Below are 25,216 nucleotides of genomic sequence, written 5' to 3'. Positions count from 1 at the left end.
AGAGATGAGTTATGGCAGCAAAGGAAGAGATATATCCAAGAGGAAGAGGTCTACAGTGTCAAAAGCTGCAGAAAATTGAGAAAATATTGAGAAAAACCTAGTAGACTGATCAAGGAATCAACAAATTTCTAGAGTGCTTTTAGCAACTCTCTGCTAAGCAAAAAAAAGAGAAAGTCTCTTTTCTCAAGGAGCTTACAGTCTACTGGAGGAGACCATGTGGAAACTAATAAATATAAAGCAAAGTGAATATAGAATAAATAGGAAGTAATTAACAGAGGAAAGGTACTACAAGATGAGTTGGGGAAAGCTTTTGGAAGGCAGGGTTATACCTGGGACTGCAGAGAGGTAAAGGAGAATGAGGATTGAGAAAAGACTCAATTTTGAGAGAGCAGTTTTGGAGAAGCCAGATTATAAGGGGTTAGAATAGAAATGAGAGCAGAGAAAGTAGAGGCCCCTGGGGTGGATCACCTTTTCTAGGAGTTTCCATATAGAGGGAAGAAGGATCCATTGAGAGTTTTTAGAGGATGGGGGGAGACCTGGGCATGCTTGTAAGCTGTAGTTAGAGTCCTGGGAGATAAGTAGAGATTGACAGAGGGGGGCCATCTGTTGGAGGGGAATGGAGGAGGTGGGCACACTTGACCCAGGAGGGGTGTTAGCTTTGGTCAGGAAAGAGGCCACCTCTTCATGTGAGGCGGGGGTGAGGGAGGAGAGGGCCCAAGGGCACCTGAGTGATAGGACATATGGGAGCTCATGGTGAACGGCTTCCATTTTTTTATTTTCAGTAAAACGAGAGGGAGGAGGGGAAGTCATGGAAGATTCGGAGGGATGAGAAGATTTGGAAGGGCCACTGTAGAAACTGGAAGAAAGAACTGATAACAGAGATAGGAGGAAACTTGCCTGGCAGCAGTGAGGGCCCAGATACAGTGGTGCAACATTGAGAAAACAGTTTAAATTGAATAGCGGGATCAAACCAGACTGCAAAGGGTTGAGCCGATATAAATCACAAAGGTAGGCAATGCTGGGAATCCGGGAGAGGAGAGAAATAGTTGGAATGAATGGCAAGGTCAACTAAAAGCCTCTTCTCATGTTTGGGAGAATCTGAGGCCTTTGTGGAAAAGGTGTCGATGATAAAAATTGGTGTTTCTACGGTGCTTTAAGGCTTGCAAAACACTTGCCTAGGATTTTCTCACGCCGCTGCGGGATAACTGGGAGGGAGGTCTATCACCGCGCCCGTTTCACAGACGGACAAAGCGGGGTTCGGACCTGGCGGGGCCACCAAAAAAGTACGGGTCAGAAGCCGCTTTAAGGGGAACGTCAGCCCCTAAGCGCTGGGGACGCAGTGGTGACCGCTGGCCAGCTCTCAGGGCCCAGGCTCCCTGGCGGGGCTGGGGCCGGGGCCGGGGCCGGGGCCGGGGCCGGGCTGGGCCGGGCTGGGCCGGGCTAGGCCAGGCTGGCCTGGGAGCGCGGGGGGCAGCGCCTGGCCAGGGCCAAGCCCGACGGACGGGAAGGCCCCCGCGCCGCGGGCACGCGCACGGGTGGGGCGCCACCGGGTGCCCGGGCTCCCCTGCATTTCAGCGCCTCGGGGTGGCCCCCGCCCACGGCGGGGCCCCCCTCCAGGGGCCACGGGCCGCCCCAGTGTGGGCGCGGGCGCTCCCCGGGCCAAGAGGCCGAGACGCCCGGGCACCGCCCTCACTTCCCGGGAGGCCCCCGCGCTGCCAGGGGCGGGCTGGGGGCGGGGGCACCGCCCCGGGGGCCACTGGGGTCTGAGCGGGCTGCGTGGGCCGGGGGCGGGGCCCGGGTGGGCGTGGTCGGCCAAGGTCACGGCCGGAGGCTGCGGCCGCCCCGGGCCTCCGTGTCTGGAACCCGGAGCGCGGCGGGATTCGAACCCGCGCTTCCCCGGAGCCCCGCCCCTCCCCGCCCGCGCAGCCCCGCCCTCCCGGAGCGCCGCGCAGGCGCAGTGGGCCCGGCGGCCGCGCAGGCGCGCCAGCGTGGAGCGAGGGCTCCCGGAGCGAAGACGGCGCTAAGATGGCGGCCTTCTCAGGTGCGTACGCGGGGGCCGAGGGGCGGGAGCAGGGCAGGCCGGGCCCGGCGCGGCGGCGGGCCCGGCGCGGGGCGAGCCCACGGCCCTCGGGGCGGCATCCGGCCTGCGCCGGCCTCTGCGCCCCCCTCTCCCTCCCTGCGGGCCCCTCCCGGCGCCGCGGCCGCGCCGTCCCCCCCCCCCCCCCCAGCGCGGCCCCGGCCGCTCTGCGCACGCGCCGCTCGGAGCCGGCTGGCCCAGCCTATCCCGGCGCCGCCGGCGGGCCGGGGGCGGGGCCTGCCGACCCCTGACCTCGGGGCCTCCCTCCCCGGCGCCGCCTCGGGGCCTCGGCGCCCACGTGGCGGCCCGCGGTGCCCTGCGGGGGGGGGGGGGCAGGCCACGCCCCCAGGCCCGGGCCGAGCCTCGGAGGCCGCCCTTGAACTCAGGCCCTCCCCGCAGGTCTCCCGCCGAGCGTGGGGAGGGAAATGACCCAGCGGCGGAGAGACAGGCCGGGGGCAGCGCAGGGGGTGTCCCCCAGACACCCCAGAACGCTCGTGCGGGCCGAGGGCTCCGAGGCGGCCGTCACATTCCGGAGCCCCCCTTATCCAGGCCTTCGGTTGCAGAGGAGATGATAACGATCACGACAAGAGGGTGAATTGGATTTAGGGCAGAAGGATTAGAAAGCTCGCGGGCCGGAGAGCTTGGAAGGCCTGTTGCCACTTCCGTCACCATAGAAAAGGCCGGGCACAGTGACTTAGCCAGGGGCTCCGGGCTGAGGAGCACAGCCCCCGGTGGGCCTCGACCCTCGGACTCCACGCCAGGGCCCGTCTCGCCGGCCCATGCTGGAACAGGGCCGGCCGCCAGCCCTATGCACACCAGCTAGCTTCCTTTAACTAGAGGCTTTACGGACGCTGTGGCCTGTCCTGCTGCGGTCTGCGCCCCAAATCCAAGCCTGTCCAGTCACGTCCTGCTCCATCTTTACACTCTGTATGGGCCTGCGTGCCACAGAGGTCCTTCACGTGGACTCCGGAACATGGGAGCCACGGGTAGTTCTCCCAGTGCTTGCGTGGACGGTGACTGGGTTTGTAGTTCTATAGCTCATTTTTGTGAGGTTAAAAGTCATCCCCAGGGGGGCCGCTACAAGGCACAGGGAATAGAGCATCACCAGTCCAGGAGTCAGGAGTACCTGAGTTCAAATGGGCCTCAGACACTTAATGATCTAGCTGTGTGGTCTTGGGCAAGCCGCTTAACTCCATTGTCTTGCAAAAACATTAAAAAAAAATTCATCCCCAGGCCCACATCTTGAATGGAGGGAATGAGATCATTTTTATTTGCTTGATGAGCTTTTAACCCAGTTTTTTTTTGTTTTTTTTTATAGAAATGGGTGTTATGCCTGAGATTGCTCAAGCCGTGGAGGAGATGGATTGGCTGTGAGTATATATTTAGCCCAAACAGTGATGAAGCAGAGTTCTGGCCTTGGCTTGCCAAGCCCGGTAATGCCATCACAATCTGCTGTCTGGTTTTTGGTGCCCAAGTGAAATGCAGCCTTTCCATGGTCATTGAAACCAGTGATCATTTATTTTTGAAGGTTATGGAACTTATGATAACTACAAATAGCACATGTTTACAATTTAGATAATGTTTGGGACATGGCCTAACTTGTCAAGTTACTCAGAATTAATTTTTTTTTTGTCTTTATCTGCTTCAAACTAAAATTCTTCACAATGTGGTTCTTTCTAGCCTCCCAACTGATATCCAGGCTGAGTCCATCCCATTAATTCTAGGAGGAGGTGATGTGCTTATGGTATGTTGAAGGTGGTCCCCTTTAAAGTAAGATTTCCACCAGAACTCATCCGTGCTCCACAGTCACTCTTTTAGACATTCATAGCCAGCCTTCTGCATGGGTTCTGTGCCTGACCCCCAGGCCTCTTGCAGGTGGTCCTTCCCTGAACTCAGACCTGCTTGGGACTCAAGTGTCCTAGAGTGAGATCTCTGGGTCATTGTGTGATTCATCAGCCCCCTCCTCCCAGAAGCCCTGCCTGGCAGCTTGCTGTCGCTTCCCCAGCCCTCATGGGTTGCCCAGGATGCTGAGAAGCTCCCCCAAAACACCTTCTCCCTTGCACCTCTGGCTAGGAGGACTGAAATCAAAGCTTCCCTACCATGGCCTTTGGATCAGGCCTGGCAGGTCTGACTTCCCAGACCCCCAGATGGAGACCCCCTCCCCTGGCTCCTTTTGGGGTTTGAGAAAAGCAGTTAAAAGAATGACTTCAAAGGGAAAGCAGCTGGACAGTCCACACTCAGCAGGGCTAATAGGGAAACAAGAGAGTTACAAATGTTAGTTTAATGAAGGTCATTAATTGCAGATCTGAACTGCAAACAATTTTTTTCCCTTGCAGGCGGCAGAAACAGGAAGTGGAAAGACTGGTGTAAGTAATAAAATGAACTGTTTATACAATGCAACAGAATTCCGCAGGGATTTTCAGTAGTTTCGTCCTTAGTGTGTTTGAAGTTTTTTATTTCTTGGAGGAGATTAGTATAAACTTCGTTTTCTTAACAACAGAGATGGTTTGTTGCTAGAAATGGCTAAATTAGAGCCATAGAACTTGGTGGATTTAAAAAAAAGAGAATGCCTCAGCATCTTTTCTTTGGAGGGAATGTGCTTTCCACAAATGTTCAGTATTCGCCCCTTTTGACTTCTCAGGATTTGACACTAAAAGAAATTAATCAAGTCGTTGTTTTCCATCCATCAAAAACCTGTTGCTAAATTATCTGGTCACTGTGCTGGGGATACAAAGCTAGTGATAAGTTTACCCCCACCCAAAGGAGCTCACAGTCTCCTTGGGAGGACCACACCACAGGATTCAAACATGAGAATGGAGAGAGGCTGTCTCCCCTCCCCCCCAACTGATCCAGTGATCCAGCAACCCTGGCTTCCAGCTGGGCCTTTTCACTGGTCATGCTGATGCTGGAACTTTTCCCTCTTCATCCCCTTCAGCTGAGTTCCCAAGTGTGACTGGGAATTTTTGGATTTACTTGGGGGGGGGGGGAAGAACCACTGGAGGTTTTTTGAGGAGGGGTTGACACAGACCTGCATTTTAAGAAAATCACTTTAGTGGTTGAATGGAGGATGAAAAGGAGTAGGGAGAGACCTGAGGCAACTAGACACCCCCACCCCACACACACACACACAGCAGCGGGCTACTGTAGTAGTCCAGGTGTGAGGTGATGAGGCCCTGCACCAGAATGGGGACTGGGTCAGAGGAGAGAAAGGAGAATAATGGAGAGATGTTGTGAAGGGAGAATCTACAAGCCTTGACAGCAGTTTGGAGACAGAGAGTGAGGAGCCCAGGGTGACTCCTAGGTTAGGATCCTGAAGGATTGGGAAGGGTGGAGTAATAGGAAGGGAGGAAATGGGAGGGTTTAGGGGGAAAGGTTATGGGTTCAGTTTTAGATAAATGGAGTTTCAGATGTCTGAAAGGCAGTTGGAGATAGGAGATTAGAGGTCAGCAGAAAGCCTGGGGCAGGATGAGGAGATCTGAGCATCAGCTGCTTAGAGGACTGCCATTCATTCCATGGCAGCTAATGAGGTACCCCAAGTGATGTAGTCTAGAGGGAAAGGAAAAAGAGCACCAGACATTGCCGAGGACTACCTGTGATCAGACGGGGGAACAGGAGGAGTATCCAGAAAGGAGGCGGGGGGGGAAACCAGGAGGCAGGGTGTCCTGAAAACCTCAAGGGAAGAGAGGCTCAAAACGGAGAAAGGGGTCCATAGCAGAGGCTGCAGAGAGGTCAAGGAGCATGAGGACTGAGTAAACCTGGTCACTTTGGAGGGAACAGGTGGGAATAAGGGGGTCAAAAGCCTGATGATTAGGGGTAAGAGAAGAGAAAGTGAGGACCCTGGTGTCTATGGCCTTTATCAGGAGTTTAGCTATAAAAGAGAGGAAAGACAGGACAATAAGTTAGAAGGGTTGACTGGACAGATTGAGGATTTTCTTTTAAATTGGGGAAGATCTGGACATATTTACAGGTAAAAAGGGAGGAGCCAGGAGAGTGTGGGGATCTCAATGGGGGAAGCTTTGGTAAGGCTACTTCTTTATGTGAGACAGAGATGAAGGAAGAGATAAGGCAGAGGAGAAGAGGGAGCACAGGATTATTCTTAGATTTTGTTGTAAAATGGAAGACCAGGTACTCCATTGAGAGAAGAAAGGAGGGGGAACCCTGGGAGGTTTGAGGAGGGAAGGGAAGGTTTGGAAGAGTTGGGGGGCATTGATAAGGGAGGTATTGGGAGCTACCAGTCTTATGGAACATCCATTTGATGGGAACCCTGCATATGGGAGTGAAGCTGATAAATGATGGGAGTGATCCAGCCTCGAGGCTAAAGCTTGGCAGGAACCCATGAGAAGAGGACAGTGTAGGGCTTGCCACCGTGTCTGTGGGGAAAGGAGAGTGTGACCAGGGCCGGGAAGATGGCCTGAGAGAGCTGAGAGGTTGAAGGCTTGTCATTCCAAGAGTGGCTGAAGAGAAGGCTTGTTAAGGGAAGGCTGAGGGAGAGTGGAGAGCCAGGAGGTTATGGTCAAGGAAGAGATTTCTGAGTGTATGAGCATGGGTGGTATGGGGCTGAGGGGGAGAGGAGGAGGAATGAAGTTCAGACTGAAGGTTCTCGTTTCCCTATTTGTCTCCTACGGTTGGCTTCTGTCTCTTGAAGGCCACCATCTCTTTCCTGCAGCCTTCATTCAGTTTTGGTTTGGCCACGTGATGTCTGTTGGCCACTTGGGCAAATACTCATTAGTCTTTGGGCAACACCCTCTCTCTCCACCCTCATGGTCTGCATGTTAACGGTCTTTGTAGTAGCTCACTCTTGGTAAGCAGAGTCTCTTCCTTCTCCAGGCTTTCAGTATCCCGGTCATCCAGATCGTTTATGAGACCCTGAAAGACCAGCAGGAGGGCAAGAAAGGGAAGACCACCATGAAAACTGGGGGCACAGGTAATCTTAAGATGTGAATGTTTTTCCTTCTCAGTAAGTGACCTTGTGGAATTGATGAACAGTTGAGACACCTTGGGGTTACTGCTGTGTTTGTTCATTGAGGATGTGGCAGGTTGGGAAAGATTTAAGAAGAGCTCAACTAGATATCATGAGGTGGAGGGCCAAACTTGTAGGCTCCATTTAATTCAATTGGACTAATGTTTGTGGGGTATCTGTTATGTGTGAGATGTCGTTCTGGGCTAAGGCATCATTTGGGGGCTGGGAACATTTGGCTTAGCCCTGGCTTGAGGAGATTCTCGACTCTCATCCCCCGGCATAGACTATTTAAAACCCAAAGGGAATAGGTAATTTTTTAGACATTTTCAATAGATGTGGCCAGCCTGGTTTTCTCTGGTTCTGAATCTCCTGCTTCCTTTTGGTCTTAGTGAAGGCCAGGAAAAGCACCTGTGGTTCTGGCTCGGGCCACAAGCAGCTGGGAGACCCCAACAGTGCCAGTCTGCTGGCTCCAAATGTCCATCTTTGCTCGTGATCTCCGAGGGCTCTTTGCAGCTCAGCCTTTGATGGTTTTAGATTTTAATGTCGGTTCAGGCCAGACCTCAGCTATTCTCTTGCCTCATATAACCTAGGATTAGAACAATCCATATCTATATGAAAAGATATTAGACATCAGTCTGTCCCAGTTCCGAACTGTTTGATAAAGGAAATGAATCTCTGAGGGCTCTAATGGGATGTAACCCTTTGACATGTGGCTTGTTCTAAAACCTTGTAAACTTGTCGCTGCCAACCATTGCGGGCACCTGCAAGCAGGGGTAGGGGGAATTTTTCCCTAGTTTGTGAAGGACTCTTTTTTTTGAAAAAGAGTACAGACTTGTTTTGTCTGTCTTTAGGAATTGCACCTGGGTCCAGGCAGGAGAAGTTCTCGGGCCCAATGGCAGCTCAACACAAGACAGATTCCTAGTACCAGGAGCTGTTTAGTAGTAAAATAGGTTATCTTTTTAAAAAATCCTTTTTCAATTAACAGCATTCATTTTTCTCTCCATCCACTTTTGGGAAAAGAAGAATAGCAACCTTGTTCCTTCATAAAGCAGTTGATGCCTCAGTTGTCCTGCATCGGGGTGGGGCCCTCCTCTTCACTTTAGACAAGTGACTGTTTTATTTCACCTTCATTTTCATATATGGCCTTTCCTTTCCTCCTCCAGTCAAACTGAGGCTCATCAGGTGATGGCATCTCGACATGTACTGCCCCCAGTCTGGGCTTAGCATGGAAGCAGGGTGGGCCACATGGCCCCTCATTTCATTTTCCCAGCCATTCTCCCATCTGCCTTCAGCTTTGACACTTCCCTAGCTCCAGGCCCAGAAGGGAGAGAGGTTCATCTCAAAATCTGGGCCATTAGTATTCCCCAGCATTCTCTTTTATTATTGGCCTTTCTCTTTATCTGTGCTTATCCTGCTTGTCATTTCCGAGAGCATGGGAGGCATCCATCATTCACCATTTCACCATTTTACCATTTGCTGTTAGAGAAGCATTGCCTTAGTTTCCAGTTTGTAGTCTTCTCCAAAAAGGACTGCTTATAAATATTTTGATGTTAATGAGCCCTTTCCCCTGCTTGGGACACATACCTGGAAGTATAGTCTCTGGGCCCAAGGGCAGAGAACATTTGAGTCACAGAACCTCAGTCAGATGGCAAAGTCCCTCCCCTGTGAAGGAGGGAGACCATGGTGTAGACCTGTTCCTGGTTTTTCTTTAGGTCTCAGCTCTTTGTTATGGTTTTTGTTACTTGTCATCCTATCTAATTTCTTATTTGTAATGACTTGACTTTGCTTCATTTCATCTACTTGGTTCTCTGTCTTTCCTGCATCCTTCACCTCTGTCATTTTGTGTGGTGCAGGGATGTTCTGTTAGCCACATATCACAGTTTGTCTAGCCCTGGCTGATGGACCTCTGTCACAGAAAAGCACCACATGAAGCATTTGTGGTCCTTGTGACTCCTCCCTGAAGTTATCCCCTTTTGCAGTGGGCTCTCTGGACCTTGGGGCCACCTCACTGACTTCATTTTCTGTTGTATTTTGGAAGGGTTGAAATGATTCTCAGCACCACATCTCCAAGGGCGTGGAGGGAGGGGGGGTCTCATTTTCTACAGCCGACCCTTCCCTCATTAAGGCTTGCTATCTGTTGTCTTTGCCCATTCCATGGGTTTGGGGAGAAACTTCAGGCTCTTTTTCATTTGCATTTGCTCTGATTGGTGACTTGGAGCATTCTGTCCTATGGGTTGTTCCTAGTTGGCATTTCATCTTTTAAAGCTGTTTATTCATAATCCTTGGGCTTCCTGCCTGCTAGGGGTATCTGGGCACTATGGTCTGATCGTCCTTAATGAGTTTTGGACATTAGACCCTTCTCCTGAGACATAGCCCACACAAAGATTGGATTAGGCTGATCCCTGATGCAGTAGCTTCCCTTCCATTTCTTCAAGGAATCTTTTTTTTTTAAGGTTTTTGCAAGGCAAATGGGGTTAAGTGGCTTGCCCAAGGCCACACAGCTAGGTAATTATTAAGTGTCTGAGACCGGATTTGAACCCAGGTACTCCTGACTCCAGGGCCGGTGCTTTATCCACTGTGCCACCTAGCCGCCCCTTCCCTTCCATTTCTTGTGGCGTTGAATGAGTTTCTATGCAGCTCTTCCCTTCTGTGATCTCCATCCCTGTTGTGGCCTTTGCCATCACTGCTCTACCTAGTCAGATGATAACTTAGGCCCTTCTGTCTGTTATTTAGACTTTAAGCCATATTAAGAAAAGGAGCTTCTTTGGCATTAGGAGGGGCTTTGATACAATATCTTTGAAAAGAAGAGTCAGGAACTGAATTAGAAATTAGCCTCAGGCCATCAGAGGGATTTCGACCTGGCAGAAGGGGCAGTGTTTGTGAAGTTACTTAAGCCTTAGGCAGCCATGTCCCTTCATTCTGTGGCAGTGACTTGAGAGGGGTCTGGGGCACACATCGTCACCTGCCAAGGTCCAAAATAGAGGGAGTGACCTTAGCCTGGCCCTGCTTCATCCATTTTCCTTTTCCCTTTAACCAAAGAGGAGTCGCTTAAAGCTGCCTCCTCTCTCCTGGGCTATCAAGTGTAGAGAGGATATGCTCAGGTGAGTTAAGTTTGTAGGAATAATAGCATCATAGAAAGGTGTCATCTCTTGTTGCATATCAAATGTGGTGTTTGATTTTCTCCTTCCTTTAGTGCTCAACAAATGGCAGATGAACCCGTATGACAGAGGATCAGCTTTTGGTGAGTGGCTCTTACAGCCCCTTTGGGCGAACAGGACCGAGGGAGAGTCTGTGATTTTTGGGAAGGCATCTTCCCAGTGTTGCTGAAGGTTCACGTGGCATTTAGATCTTTGGGGACATATGTGATTTCACATAAGGCAGCATTGTCTCTATACTGAAGTGACACAGGAGACTTGAGCCACATTAGGTCTCTGCTGGCCAAGGCCAGTGGTGGGCGGCTTCCAGGTCACAGGTTGTGGCTCGCCAAGGGGTCTGTCCAGACATTGAGAATTCATTCACTCAGCAGATGTCAGAGGACATCTTTGTTAAAGAGGTTTCTTCAGCCAGAGCTGCAGGCCAGTCAGCACTGTTCTGTCTGCCAAGTCCCTGGTTGGCGGAGAAGGCTGGACATTGTCCTCCGCCCAGGACACTGAGACAGAACCAGGGTGTCATGGCAGCCTGGTCCAGAGAAAAAGTGGATCAGTCTTTAGCACCTCCTATGCCCCAAGCACGGGGCTTACAGATAAGGAAAAGGAGGACTCTCCCTGGAAGGGGAGAAGGGGACACTAGGGGTTGCCAAGGACAAACCAGCTCAGGGGCTGAGGGAAAATGGAGGAGGCTTTGGAGGCCCTTCCTTTCAGAGAACTTAGGCTTGATCCGGAGGATCTCTGCTGCGGTACCCCAGCCCAGAGCAGGCCCATCGGCTGAAGGGGGACCAGACCATCAGCTTCCCTGGTCTTCCTTCTGGGCCAGGCCCCCCTCCTCTCTAAAGCTCTGCCTACTCTGTGTTGGCGACACCGCTGTTAGAAGCCATTGTGACAGGCTTCTATTTCTCCTTCCCCTTCAGCAATTGGGTCAGATGGTCTTTGTTGCCAGAGCCGAGAAGTGAAGGAATGGCATGGCTGTCGGTCGACGAAAGGAGTGATGAAAGGTAGGCGTGCTTCTTGGGCAGAAGGAAGGGGGTCAGTGATGGCCCAGGCAGGCAGGGTGCCTGAGAATGAGGGGACAGACAGTGGGGGGCAAGTGGTGCCCCAAGAAGTAAATACTGAGCAACTGGGACAAGAGAGGGTCTTGGAGGAGCCTTTCATTAAAGAGTCAGGGGATAGGAGGAGTGTCTTGTCCCCGATCGGGGGGTGTCCCCACAGACCTCTGACTGACATCAGAACTTGAAAGCCGTTTTAGATGACGTCTGAATGACTGTTCCTATGATCTTTGTATTTATAGGAAAACATTACTATGAAGTGTCCTGCCATGACCAAGGCTTGTGCAGAGTTGGATGGTCGACCTCGCAGGCTTCCCTCGATCTGGGTGCGTTGGCTGCGAATGACACAGCTTCCTAGCTGACCTGGTGGGAAAGAGATGAAAGGCTGGCAGATGTCTGACTGTAAACTTGAGCCTCCTGATCTAGTCAATGGCCTGTGATTTCCCTTTGACCGACCACGTCCAAAACTTTTCAACTGTTTGCTTTGCACTGATTGGCCCCCAAGTGCTTTGTCTGTGGCCTCCCCTAGCTTTTGTATAAGTTTCCTACATCCATTTTTAAGAAGTTAAAGCTTTGAGAAAGTTGTTGGAGGCTGGGGGAGGGCCTGAGGCAGGCAGCCAGGCAGTAGATTGACATGTTGGACTGTGATCCCAAGTCTGGGTCTCCTGTGAAATGAACTGCTGTGAAGGCTGATGTGCTGTTTGGGACAGGGTTCCAAAACCTGGATTTGAATCTGCCTCCTTCTTGGGCAGCCTGGGCCACATCCTTTTGGCCTTTGAGCCTCAGTTTCTTCATCTGTAAAAATGAAGGGGTTGAGCTAGACAATTTCAGAGGGTCCCTCCTGACTCTAAATCTTTGTACTGTGATTATTTGGGCAGACGAAGCTCATAGAACCACAGGCTAGACCTGAGCGGGATGGCCGCTGCATCATATCTGGGAAGTGTGCAGTGAGGGGGAATCCTTCCCTTCAGAACCTTTGAGTAGTCAACAGCAACATGGCAATTTAAAAAAAAAAAGATTGCTTCCTTGGTTGGTTTCCTGTTTTAGGAGGGCAAAGAAGGGAAGGCAGGGGAAGGAAGAGCATTGGAAAGTGAAGGCGATTCGATTGGGTGGTGTTAACTGTAGAGTAACTTCAAAATAGCATTGAAGAGAGTCTGTACCATTTGACCATTTAACAAAAAGTGTTTCCTTCACATAGGTACTGACAAGTTTGGATTTGGCTTTGGTGGAACTGGGAAAAAATCTCATAGCAAACAGTTTGACAGTTACGGTGAGGTAAGTGATTATTCGTAGAAATGCATCATTCCTATGTAGCTGTTGGGCACTCCAAAAAGTAAAGTGTGAGTATGAGTTTAAGGAAGACATTTTTCCTATCATATTTCCTTAAAACATTTGATTTTAGATTAAGAAACATCATAAAATTGCAACAGCCACAAAATTATGTGGTGACATTTAACTTTTGGTTTTATAATTTGACCTTTTATTGGTCCCGTGAAAAGATGGCACCTTCCTTTCAAAAATTGTTTTGATTTTTTAGGCCAATATAATTTTTGTTGTGCTAGTCCCCATCAGAATCTAAGAGACTGAATTTAGGCTACTAAGCTTTTGCAGTACACATTAAAAAATGGCTATTCCAAATTGCCGAGAAGTTTTCAGAGATGATGTCCCTCTAGTTTATTTTGATAGTGGAGTTTGCTATGAATAATCTATTTTTGCTATTTAAGGAATTCACTATGCATGATACAATAGGATGTTACCTGGATTTTGATAAAGGGCAGGTCAAGTTCTCCAAAAACGGTGAGTTTTGTGGGCCTTTTCTGGAGAAGGATTTCAGAATACTCACTTCTACTACATTGGGCTATTTACTTTGTCCTCTCCCTGTTTTTCTTCAAAGGAAAAGACCTTGGTGTGGCTTTTGAAATCCCAGCCCACCTGAAGAACCAAGCATTCTTTGCTGCATGTGTCTTAAAGGTAAGTGTCTAATTACGAAATTATACTCTGATCATCATGGGCTCCAGAATCCTGTTTTCATTAATATTCCTATGCCTTTGAGAGGCTGTCTGCATAGTTCTAACATTTTCCTTCTCTCAGAATGCTGAACTGAAATTTAACTTTGGTGAAGAAGAATTTAAATTTCCCCCCAAAGACGGATTTGTTGGGCTCTGCAAGGCTGCGGATGGCCATGTTGTAAAATCTCAGCACACAGGTATTGCACCAGGGCCTTTGGGGGCCTTGAAAAAGGTAGAGATGACTGATGGGGGCGGCTAGTTGGCCCAGTGGATAGAGCACCAGTCCTGGAGTCTGGAGGACCTGAGTTCAAATCCAGCCTCAGACATTTAATACTTAATTGTGTGACCTTGAGCAAGACACTCTTGCCTTGGAAAAACCAAAAAAAATGGGGAGAGATGAAGGGGCTGACAGCTGTGAGACCCCAGCACCCAGGATCCTTTGTTTCCTGTGATGACTAGGAGGTACCTCACTAACTGGTGGTAGATTCTGGTGCCTCTTGTAGAGTGGTCACAGATCTAGAGTTGGAGCCTAGGCCAGGCAGATGAAGCCCCCTCTATCTTTCCCTTACACACACATGGCATGGTCGAGCCTCCATCATCAGTGTTGGGCCCAGGACCCATCTCCCATCCCCTGGCAGTTTCCTGCTAGAATGGGGGCTGCTCCGAGAGATGGAGGAAAGCCTGGCTGGGTGGAGGCCTCATGATGGGACCTGACCATTGTCATTGGGCATTTTTCCACCTGGAAGTGGAGGGCCTTCATTTATATATTTTTTTAATCCTTGGTGTCAGACACAGCCTTCCTGCGGGGCAGGATTAAGTGACCCTCCTCAGTGGAGAGACTGGCTCTTAATAAAATGCTGCCTTGAGAGATTCCTTCCTGACTGGATGGGAAGCTTCCCCCCAAATTTTAAAGCTGGGAATATACTTTGGCTGGATCTTGCACAGAAAGGGAATGCTTTGGATAAATGAGGTGATGATCCCCACGAAGCCCTACCCTTAACATTGCTGCTTCTCCTCACAGGAAGTGCACAGGTGGCACAGACAAAGTTTCTTCCCAATGCACCCAAAGCCCTCATTGTGGAGCCGTCCCGGGAGTTGGCAGAACAGACTCTGAATAATGTGAAGCAGTTTAAAAAATACGTGGATAACCCAAAACTGAGGTAACTCACCTCCAGGTGGCTTTCCCAGCTTCTGAGCGCCTGCTCCATCTGCCCTTCAGGGACAGATCTGGGGGAACTTCCCCAGGATTGAGTGCCCAGAACCAGAGTGGGCTCTTGTCTCTTCCAGGGGGCATTTTCAAGGCAGGACTGTTTAGGGGGTGAGAATTTGGTGCTGATTTCCTGACGGAGGTCGGTCCCAGCCTTCTGGCTCCAAAGTGGCCTTGACTTCTGGGGCCTTCTCCCTCTGGCCTCTGACAGTATCAGGTTAGCAAGGAACATCTGAGAGTCCATCCTGCCTCTGGGACAACCGGCTGCCCCATTCCTTCCTTAGCCCAAGAACCCCTGCGGCAGCATCTTGGACTGTGGGCTGGGTGGGCTGCAGTGCCCTGCTCCTTCAGGGGACTGATGAGGCTTCACAGCCTGGTGAGCATCCCCTGTAGAGTTCATTGTCAAAGAGAATGAGGAGCTGCCTCTTAGACCCACAAAATACCATGTGTTTGTATGAGCAGTTACACAGAGTTGGGGTGCTGGGAGTCATTTTGGCCCGGTGGGGTGATGTCCTGGACCCAGAGTGCCAGAGGTCTGGGATGGTGACAGTGCCTTCTTCCTTCTTCCTGCCTGTAATCAACGGCTCTCATTCTCCACCTCACCATCACCCGGAGCAGGAAACAATAGGAGAGAGCATTGTCAGGAAGGCCTTGAAAAGCCTGGATGTGGTTCCTTCTGGGGTGGAGCCTTGGGGTCTGATGAGGGAATAGGACACACCAGACCCCCACCACACACAGCAGTGTTGGAGTGGCTGAGAACCAGACAAGCCCCAGGGCAGGCCCCCAAGGTCAGGGAAGGCTTCCTGGAGGAAGTGAGCTCTGTGGCAGGAGCTTGGGCTAGGAGGTGCTAGCGGGGGTCCTTTGGGGTCTATGGAGGAGAGGATGGGGGTGTGTATGTTTGTGTCCTGCATCCCCAAGAATGTGCTCAGTTGTTGCTGGCACAGTGGGCCTTCACCAAGGATGGCCGTGTTCCTGTTCTCCGGTGCCTCCAGTGACACCTGTGACCTGGGATCTGTGCTTTCTTGCAGGGAGCTCCTGATAATTGGTGGCGTGGCGGCCCGGGACCAGCTGTCTGTCCTAGAGCAGGGGGTGAGTTCCCCAGCTGGGGCACACTTGTCAGGGGGGTGGGGGAGGAGTCTGGGGCTCTCGTCTGGGGAAAGTGGCCTGGTGGCCTCCAGCTGAAGGTTTTGGTTGCCTCAAGGCGCCCCTTGCCAGTCAGGAGATCAGTGTTTATTCCTGTCCAATGTGGCGGACAAGGACACCCAGAGAATCCCAGCCCCATGATCAGTCAGTGTCTGTCATGGGCACATGTATCTCCATGGGCCACGGGGGGTGGCGATAACATTGGACCAGCATTCCCTACTGGTCTCAGGGTTGGTTTTGGAACCGGGTTGTTGGTTACCCATCTCCAATCTGTAGATTGAGAGCCCTCAGAGCTCACCCAGGCTACCCCCTCTCAGTTTAGATTAGGAATCTGAGGCCTGGAGAGGGAAGCCAGGCCTGATGAACATGTCCCTGGGCCCTCTGTCCACAGCATTGTGCTCAGGACCGGGCAGAGCTGCTGGGCAGAGCCATCCAGCTGAGCAAGTGCATGCTTGGAGGGCTCAGGGCATAGGTCTTCTCTGGGCCTCTTTGTGTGCAGCCTTCCTTGGCTGCCCTGAGCTCCAGTGTTAATGACCTCGGGTCTGCACTGTGCACTGGCAAGCCTGGAAGAGCATAGCTGTCGCTTTCTCATGTGGACAGTGGGGAAACGGAACAGACACATTTCAGAGGTTCCCCAAGGCCAAATGAGAACCCACAGGGCAGGCTCTAGTTTTAGGAGCCTCTAGAAGGCCCTTGTGGGGGTGTTATGTCCACTGAGGCCTCTCCAGGCTGGGCCTTTGGCGCCACTGGGTGGACACTGGTTGCTGGGAGACCACTCCTAGAGCTGGGCCTTTCCAGCTGGGTGCTACCCCCAGCCTAGAGAGCCCTATGTTCCGCCTCCCCCCTAAGTCTGGAGCGGAGGTGGGATGCTGGGTGGTCTGGTGTGGAGCCCCATCTCAACCTCATTGGGTCTCAGATTTCCCATCTCTCACATGGGTATTTAGAGAGATGATGTTTGGACTGGCTCCCAAAGGACTGTTGTTGAGAGAACAACACCGAACCCTTCCTCCCCATTCGTCCCTCCTTGTTGGGTTTTTGCTCAGGGGGTGCAGAGTCATTTTGATAGAAATGTGCTTTTCTTCATCATGGGCTTCTGGGCCTTGGCCTGGGCATTGTTGAGGCTCCACTGATACGTCATCCCTTCTCTTTCTATCCATTTCTGGGTCGAACCCACCTGCCATCTTGTGGGAACTCCTTGTGTGTGACCTCCAGGTGGATATAGTGGTTGGCACCCCGGGAAGACTGGACGACCTGGTGTCCACTGGGAAACTCAACTTGTCCCAGATCAGATTCTTGGTTCTGGATGAAGCTGTGAGTGGGAGCCCCTGGTGGTAGGGAGGGAAGACCTGCTTCTTTTGAAAATGAAAGGAATGCCAACAACTGTTGAATCAAAGCCCTTTCTAAGAGCTTCTTGGGTCAGGCCAAGGGTGGTGCTGGTAGCTGTGGGGAAGAGACCTGGGGGGGGGGGGGGCAGGAGTATAGCTTCTCTTCTCTCCCCCCCCCCCCCCCCCAACACTGGGCCGGGTGCCTCAGCTGCTTCCAGAAGGCACTGCCATCTTCTTTCCCTGCAGGATGGGCTTCTCTCCCAGGGCTATTCCGACTTCATCAATAGGATTCACAGTCAGATCCCTCAGATCACCTCCGACGGGAAAAGGCTCCAGGTACAGAATGCATCACCCGGGGTTCAGGGCCAGCCCATGGGGGACTGCCCCAGCGGGGGTGGGGTAGCAGCAGGGTGGTCCCCCCATGAACTGGAGGGCAGTTGCAGGATGCGGCCCTGACCAGCTTCAGGCTACCTGTTGTTGGGCTCCAGGTCATCGTGTGCTCAGCCACTCTCCACTCCTTTGATGTCAAGAAGCTTTCGGAGAAGATCATGCATTTCCCCACCTGGGTGGATCTGAAGGGAGAGGATTCGGTCCCTGAGACCGTCCACCATGTCGTCGTGCCCGTAAATCCCAAGACCGACAAACTGTGGGAGAGGCTGGGCAAGACCCACATCCGTGTACGTGGCCCCGGCCTTTGGGGTGATGTAACTGAGGGATGGGGAGAGCCATGCACTGGGAGCCTACCTCTTCTAATGGGGCACCAGCTAGTGCTCACATACAGTAAGAGCCTAATAAATGCTCACGACCAAAATGGTGGTGTGCTCGAGGAGCCACTGGGGATGCAGAGGCCAGTGGAGATCATCTCCTGGTCCCCCCATTCCCCCAGAGGTCCAGATGGAGAAGCAGCGAGCTGGGGTCAGAGGGTGGTAGAGGGTTGGGGGGGATTGAGGAGAGTCCTTTTCTAAGAGGCCTCAGGCCCCCAGTGGCGCCCCCCCCACTTCACTAACATTAAGAACCTGAAGGGGCCAAAGCCCCTTCTAAACCACTTCCCCGGAGACTAAATAACCTGATGGTGCAGGGGGAGGTGGGGGGCTGGATGTTTTAGAAATGCATGTCTGAAATCCCATATTTTGTTGGTTTTGGTAGACTGATGAAGTCCACGCCAAAGATAACACCCGACCTGGCGCCAACAGCCCTGGTGAGTGAGGGCCCAATGAGACTTTGTGGGTCCCATCCCTCGTGGTCCTCTGGCAGCAGCCTGCTGATGCTGCCCCCGGGGGGGCTGCCCTCTGCCCCATTCAGAGATCCTCCCCTGGTGGGGAGACTTTCTGACCTCTTCATCCTCTGGGCAGCAGGGCCACTCCGGGGCTGTTCTGTTAAGACCTGATGATGACCCTGAGGCTAAGATGAAATGAGCCCTGACTCAGGCTCCCCCCAACTTGGGGCTCCACTGGACTTGAAGGGAGCCCCATGTAGGATATATATAGCTTCATTATTAGGATTTTTTTTAAGGTTTTTGCAAGGCAATGGGGTTGTGGCCTGCCCAAGGCCACACAGCTAGGTAATTATTAAGTGTCTGAGGCTGGATTTGAACTCAGCTACTCCTGACCCCAGGGCCAGTGTTTTATCCACTATGCCACCTAGCCACTCCTATATGGCTTCATTATTAAGCACTGACGGTGTCCCTGTCTTCTAGGAGCTCCAGAGTGGTAAACGTGCTAAACTGGAGACAATTTCAGGAGGAGGCTGAAGCTGGGAGGGGGGTGAGGGTGTTTATGGGGAGGGGAGGGTATAGCCCCAAATGGAGGGTCCACCCTCTGGGGACCCCATAGGGGTTTGGAAGGAGAGGAGACAAAGGCACTTGGGAAGGTTGGCCATGGTGGCCCCCTCTAAAGTAGGGGGCGAGATCGTCTGCTGCCAGGGTCGAGGGCAGGAGAGGGTGGTTCTGCCATGGTCTGGGCTGATGGAGAACCCAGACAGCGTTGATGGTGGACATGTGACCGGAGAGGAGGCCCTGCTGCCAGGGTGGGTGGTGGAGAGGGAGCAGCGCTCATCGTCTCATTGTCAGCATCAGCAAAGGATGACTTTGGGGTCAGGAGCGCCCATCCACTGTCCCAGGATGGCCCAGCCAGCTCTCTTTCTCCGATCCCGGGCCTAGCCCTTGGTCGTCTGCTGGAACTGTCCAGGCTTGGGCCCCGATGAGCCAGTGCAGTGGAAGGCCATCCCAGGCAGGGGGCGTCTTCAGGCCACTAAAGGGCTGTTTTTCTCCCTGACCATTAGTGGGCTGAGCTCCCCAGCCTGGATGCTTGAATGTTACTGTTTAATCTCAATCAGGGAAGAATCTGGAAGCTGCAGCCAGTTGTGAAATGTCGGGGATGGTTGCAGTGCTCCCCTCATCCATCCCCCCCCATTTGCTTTGTGATTAATTTATTTGGATTAATATTTGCAAAGAAGCTGGACTTTACATCTGGGGGGCTCAGTGGACACAGCCCTGAGTCTGGGGTCCAAATGAGTCCAACCATGGCCTCGGACTGAACTAGCCATGTGACCCGGGTCAGGTCACTGCACTCCCTTTAGCTCAGTTTCCTCTCTGTCACATGAACTGGAGAAGGAGGTGACTCACCCCAGTGCCCGCAGGAAACCCCCCTGGATCACCCCCACACTTCGTGGAGGCCCAGCTGGGTGGCCATGGCTGCACACCCCTGGCAGACGCCGAGGCTGGGGGGGGGGGCGTTTGTAGGATGTGGCAGCAGAGTTGTGTGTCTTAGGGGTCCAGAAGCCCCAGGTTCGAGTCTCGTTTGAACACATGCTAGCCCTTTAGGACACAGGTTACAAAGGGACTGATCTTGTTCTCTATCCTGAGAATTCCCCAGAGATGAAATTCTGGGTCACCTTGGCCATAGAGCAGAAGAATCGAGAGGAAGCCACTGTACTGGGGGAGAGGTCTTCACTGGCCCAAAGGGGCTTGGTTGTAGGTCAGACCCGGCCCACTTCTCTTGACCCCATTTGGGATTTTCTTTTTTTTTTTTAATTATTTTTTGTACTTAAAGATTTTATTGATTTTGAATTTTACAATTTTCCCCCAATCTTGCTTCCCTCCGCCCCCCCCCACAGAAGACAATTTGCCAGTCTTTCCATTGTTTCCATGGTTTACATTTATCCAAATTGAGTGTGATGGGAGAGAAATCATATCCTTAAGGAAGAAACATAAAGTATAAGAGCTAACAAGATCAGACAATAAAATATCAGTTCCCATTTGGGATTTTCTTGGCAATTTGCTGGAGTGTCTGTCATTTCCTTCTCCAGCAGATTTTACAGATGAGGACACTGAGGCAAGCACGGTACAGTGCCTTGCCCAGAGTCTCCCAGCTAGGCGGGCTCTGAGAAGCCTCAGTGAAACCCTGGCTTGCCGATGTTCTCTTTCCGATTGTTTCCTCCAGTAGCACTCAGTTGGGAAGGAAGCATGTGTTTGCCTGGCATGGCTCTCTGCCTTGTGTGGATATAAGCACATGCATCCGTCTGTTTTCCCCGCCGTAGCCTGGTCTGGAGGACGAAGCCAGGGTGGGTCTGCGGGCCGCCCTGGGGCTCCCCGTGTTCAGGTAGAATTTTGTCTCTTCTGGTTGGGTTTTCAGAGATGTGGTCAGAAGCCATCAAGATTCTGAAGGGGGAGTACACGGTGCGGGCCATCAAGGAGCACAAGATGGACCAAGCCATCATCTTCTGCCGCACCAAGATCGACTGCGACAACCTGGAGCAGTATTTCATGCAGCAAGGAGGAGGTGAGCCGTGGGCACAGACAGGAGGCCGGCATCTGGAGACAGAGACGTCTGGTGGAGGGACTTGTCCAGTAACCTGCTCTCCTGGCTCCTCCCCTGGGCAAGACTGGGAAAATCTTTCTGGGCGGAGCTGGATTTCCTGAACTGAGACAGAACAAACCACTTCCTGCTCTAGTGCGTGCAGAGCCTCCAGGGAGGGGGGTCTGCCTTGTTGTAAAGGTGGCCTGGGCATCCAAGTGTCTGCCCCCTTAGCACCATCTGAACCCTCTGGATCCCGGGACGGAAGGTCTGGAGGACAGTCACCAGGGATAGCCTTTGAGGGCAAGGGGTTGTTTCTTCATCCTGAGGACCCCGAGGAGGCTCTTGGAGGGGTCTCCTCATTTTCTGGCCCTCCTCTGCCCAGTGAGTTGTCCCAGCCTCTCAGGCCTGCTGCTCCTCTGGCTGAGATCCAGGCAGTCCTAAGTGCCCAAGCCCTGGATCCTGTTAAGAGCTTTTTGCTCCTGCTCCATCCCCCCCAACCCTGCCCCAGGCATTCCTGGCAGGTGAGGGTGCTTGGCAGTCAGTGACAAGCTGCCCTGACAGTCCCCCCTCTTCAACTCTGGTTCCCATGGACTTTTTTTTTTTTTTAGATTTTTTAATTTTTTTTTTTAGGTTTTTGCAAGGCAATGGGGTTAAAGCCACACAGCTAGGTAATTATTAAATGTTTGAGATTGGATTTGAACTCAGGTCCTCCTGATTCCAGGGCTGTGCTCTATCCGCTGCGCCACCTAGCTGCCCCTCCCATGGACTTTAAAGTCTACCTTGACACTCTGATTTCATCAAGGCTGGAGTCCCCCCCCCCCCCCCCCCCCCCATGCTGCACTGACAGTGACTCGCGGAGATTTGGGGACCCTCCTGCTGTGTGACTGTCTGGACTCTCCATCCTCGGCATCATGAGTTTCACAGCTCTGTGTTGACTGTTTTCTTTAGGTCCAGACAAGAAAGGACACCAGTTCTCCTGTGTTTGTCTTCATGGAGACAGAAAGCCTCACGAGAGGAAGCAGAACTTGGAGAGGTTTAAGGTACGGACACCCTGGCCTTCCGGAACAGGAAGGGCAGGTCTCAGAGCAGGTCTGCGACCAGACGTTGGCGGGCCCTGTGACAGACCGATGTAGTACATGTTGGGGCCCGGTTTCAGATCCAGCCCCTTGGGGCCATCCATGGTACTGCTCTGACCAGAAGTCTCCTCCAGGAGTGCTGATTGCCACCCACCTCCCCCTTCTCTTCCACAAGGGTCCCCACCTTTTTTCCCACCATGCACTTCTCTTGACACCAGTCTTAGAACAGATCGTGGCCAGAGGTCTAGTTGAGGATGATGCATGGGCCATGAGAGTGTGAGAAAGCCCTCCTGTGGTCAGCGCTGACCTGCAGTGACCTCAGCCAGAGCGGGCCTCCAGGACAGGACTAAAGACATCTCCCCTGTCAGAGTGGTTGGGAGACCCCAGTGAGAGTCTCCATCCATGCTAACCATGGGGCAGGGCCTGGAAGAACCGCTCAAGTCCTGTGGCCAAGCTTGGCCTTTGTATATGGGACACATCCTGGATAGAGAGCCCAACCTGGAGATCTGCATGATGATGGGGCAGGGGGTGTCTGACCCACCCGCAGGAGGAAGCCGGCTTCCCCTCCCTCCCTCCAGCTGGAAGGGCCTTGCCAGGGCTCTGGTGTCCGGGGCTCCTGCCCTCCTGGGCCAGGTTCTCAATAAGCCCCTTCAGTTGGGCGGCCTGAGAGGGCAGACAGAGTCATTGTCACTACCAGTGCTGGACTGACTTGCCTTACTCTTGACTCTAAACACAGAGCTCCCCTCTTAGAGCATCATGAGGGTCTCTTACAGATCAGTTAGCAAGAACCCCAGGAGGCCTAGGGTCCTGCAGCCAGGCCAGGTGGGGAGCAGCATTCTGACTTTCCCCTGGTCCTTCACAGGCCATGGGGCCTGTCTTAAGTGAGTGACCTTTCAGAGAATGACCTTGAAGGGAAGAGAAGGGAATGGGAGATTGAGAAGTGATGGATTGTCTCATCAGAATTCCAGGTTGTAGCAGGTTGGGGGCTGCCTGAGGATGCCGGGTTTGGTCTTCTGGGATCCGGGAGGAAGCTGAAGATTGATGTTCTCTCTGTCTCTCTGTCCCTCTGCCTCTTCTGTGTCTGTCTGTCTCTTCAGAAAGGAGACGTCCGCTTTCTGATCTGCACTGATGTGGCTGCCCGAGGGATCGATATTCATGGGGTTCCTTATGGTAAATAATGCTCTCTGGTCCCCGAGTAACTGGACCATTCATTTACCTCGGATCCTGTAACTGGGCAGGTTGGCAACGGTGTGCCTCTTCAAAACATTTAGGATAATGTGTGGGGGACAGAGGAAGGGCAGAGATTGGATGTGGGGGGACTGGTGGGTCATAGGTGATGATTGTTTCTCCTCGCAGTCATCAATGTCACCCTGCCCGACGAAAAGCAGAACTACGTCCATCGGATCGGCCGTGTGGGCCGAGCAGAGAGGTATGCAGTCCCCCAGCTGGGTGGGGGGTGAGCCTTGGGCCCCTTGGGCACTTTGGGGCTGAGTAGTGACCCGGGCTCTTGACTCATTTCAGGATGGGCCTGGCCGTGTCCCTGGTGGCGACTGAGAAGGAGAAGGTAATCCTTGGGATGGCCAGGCCTTCGCCTCCACTGTTAAATAAATAGAGGGTTTGGTGGGTGGGTTGGCTTTGGATGCAGCTTTGGGGTTGCCCAGTGAGGTCATTATTCAGTGCCTGGGGCAGGATTAGAACTTGGGTCTGCTGCCCCACCCAGCTGCCCCCATGGTTTTTTCTTTTGCCTGAACCTGAATTCAGTTCCCCTCCGTGAAAGAAGAAAGAATTTGAGGAAATCTTTCCTTCAGCTTCTTAAGGCTAAAAAGAGAATGAGCTTTTGGGTAAGAAGTGCAGCCCCTTTAGGGCAGCGCTAACCAGCCAAGAGTGTTCAAAGCCTTTGGTGCCTCACAGACAGGCTCTTGAGCCTGGCTCCTTCTGCGCTCCAGCCCGCCCCGAGCCGCTGGTTTTCCTTGTTTCTTTGAGAAGGATGGAGGAGCTTTTGGGTCTGATCCCCAGCCTGTCGCTCTTGTCCTTGAGCACCGGGCTCATTCCCCTGCAGAGTTAGAAGGCTGGGGACGGCCTCGGGGTGGCCTCAGGGGCTTCACGGCCTCCTGCAGTTTGTTCTCCCTTCCCACATCCCTTAGGTTTGGTACCATGTGTGTAGCAGCCGTGGCAAGGGGTGCTATAACACCAGGCTGAAGGAGGACGGCGGCTGCACCATCTGGTACAATGAGATGCAGGTAAGCACATCTGGCCGGGCAAGCCGGGCCTTGGCCTCGAACCCTGGTCTCCCTGGACATGGTCAGGAGCTGGGGCTGCCAATCTTGAGAGGTGGGCCCGGTGGGCAGGAAGGGTCTGACTTCAAACGAATCCACATCTGCCCCCCTGGGTCTTTAGCTGCTCTCAGAGATTGAGGAACACCTGAACTGCACCATCTCTCAAGTGGAGCCGGACATCAAGGTCCCTGTGGACGAATTTGATGGGAAGGTGACCTACGGGCAGAAGAGAGCGGCCGGAGGTGAGCCAATGCCCGGCCAGCGAGGTGGGGGGGATCTGTGATCTGTGGCCAGGCCAAAGTAGGGGAGGCCTGGAACCTGGGAGAAGCCCTCTCTCTAAGGCCTTTGAAGGCTGGGTGTCTTGAGAGCCCCTCAGAGTGGGGAGGGTGGGAGAAACCCCAGGCCTTGGGGGCCTCGGGTTCCTCCCTGCACTGGTTTGAGGAGCAGCGGGCCTGCCGGCAGCCTGGTCCTAGGAGCAAGCTCCTGGGGGAGCTGGAGACTGAAAACCCCAGACTGTGGGTGCCCACCCCACTTGGTGATGGGGGCTGGGGGCTTCCCAGCTAGACAGCAAGGACAGGAGACAGCTTGTGGCTGGGGTCCCGAGCTGAAAGCTCTTTTGTGTCTGTGTGTCTGGTGCAGGTGGAACCTATAAAGGCCATGTGGACATTTTGGCGCCTACGGTCCAAGAACTGGCTGCCCTCGAAAAGGAGGCTCAGACTTCGTTCCTGCACCTGGGCTACCTGCCCAACCAGCTTTTCAGGACCTTCTGATGCGGATGGCGCAGGTGCAGATGGGGCAGGCGCAGGCTGCCTCCACAGGCCACGCTGCCTGTGCTCCCTGCACTAGTGGTCCTACTAGGAAGGCTGACTCCTGCATGTTGAGGAGCCCGAGTCTCAGAATTCTCTAGAACCATTGTCCAGAATAAAAGCATCCACCTTCCTCCATTGTGTCCTGACCACTGTTTCCTAAAGCTTGAGCGCTGTTGGGAGCCTATTGACGTCAGGGCAGGGCAGCGGGATGGGCAACAAGGGGACGGTGGGGAGCGGGCTGGGCTAGAGTCCACCCTGGGCAGCTCACTACCCTCTCCGCCTCCGTCTTCTGAATGAGCTGGATGGACCCTCGACCAGTCCCGAATGGGGGGCAGT

At 52.9% G+C, this 25,216-nt stretch overlaps 1 protein-coding gene across 3 annotated transcripts; it reads left to right on the top strand.

The window, feature by feature from the left end:
* Positions 1-1,941: 1,941 nt before the first annotated feature.
* Positions 1,942-25,010, top strand: DDX1 (DEAD-box helicase 1). 3 transcript variants are annotated; one of them, XM_074195072.1, is made up of 26 exons: positions 1,942-2,041; positions 3,396-3,447; positions 3,758-3,821; positions 4,414-4,443; positions 6,905-7,001; positions 10,231-10,278; positions 11,104-11,187; positions 11,481-11,564; positions 12,437-12,513; positions 12,963-13,035; positions 13,133-13,209; positions 13,330-13,444; positions 14,269-14,407; positions 15,483-15,543; positions 16,810-16,908; positions 17,169-17,258; positions 17,411-17,599; positions 18,069-18,120; positions 20,555-20,701; positions 21,668-21,759; positions 22,893-22,965; positions 23,152-23,224; positions 23,317-23,359; positions 23,940-24,035; positions 24,193-24,313; positions 24,711-25,010. In XM_074195072.1, the coding sequence occupies exons 1-26, from the start codon at positions 2,026-2,028 to the stop codon at positions 24,839-24,841; spliced, it is 2,223 nt and encodes a 740-aa protein (XP_074051173.1). In that variant the 5' UTR covers positions 1,942-2,025; the 3' UTR covers positions 24,842-25,010. The 3 variants fall into 3 exon arrangements, with proteins under 3 accessions (XP_074051173.1, XP_074051177.1, XP_074051178.1); XM_074195076.1 differs by lacking the exon at positions 1,942-2,041 and adding an exon at positions 2,394-2,668; XM_074195077.1 differs by lacking the exon at positions 1,942-2,041 and adding an exon at positions 2,903-3,098.
* Positions 25,011-25,216: the final 206 nt, after the last annotated feature.

The sequence above is a fragment of the Macrotis lagotis genome, chromosome 1 (assembly GCF_037893015.1).
Source record: "Macrotis lagotis isolate mMagLag1 chromosome 1, bilby.v1.9.chrom.fasta, whole genome shotgun sequence".
Taxonomy (NCBI): Eukaryota; Metazoa; Chordata; class Mammalia; order Peramelemorphia; family Peramelidae; genus Macrotis; species Macrotis lagotis.
The sequence above is the reverse complement of the archived record's forward strand: the minus strand, read 5'-3'. Positions and strand labels throughout refer to the sequence as shown.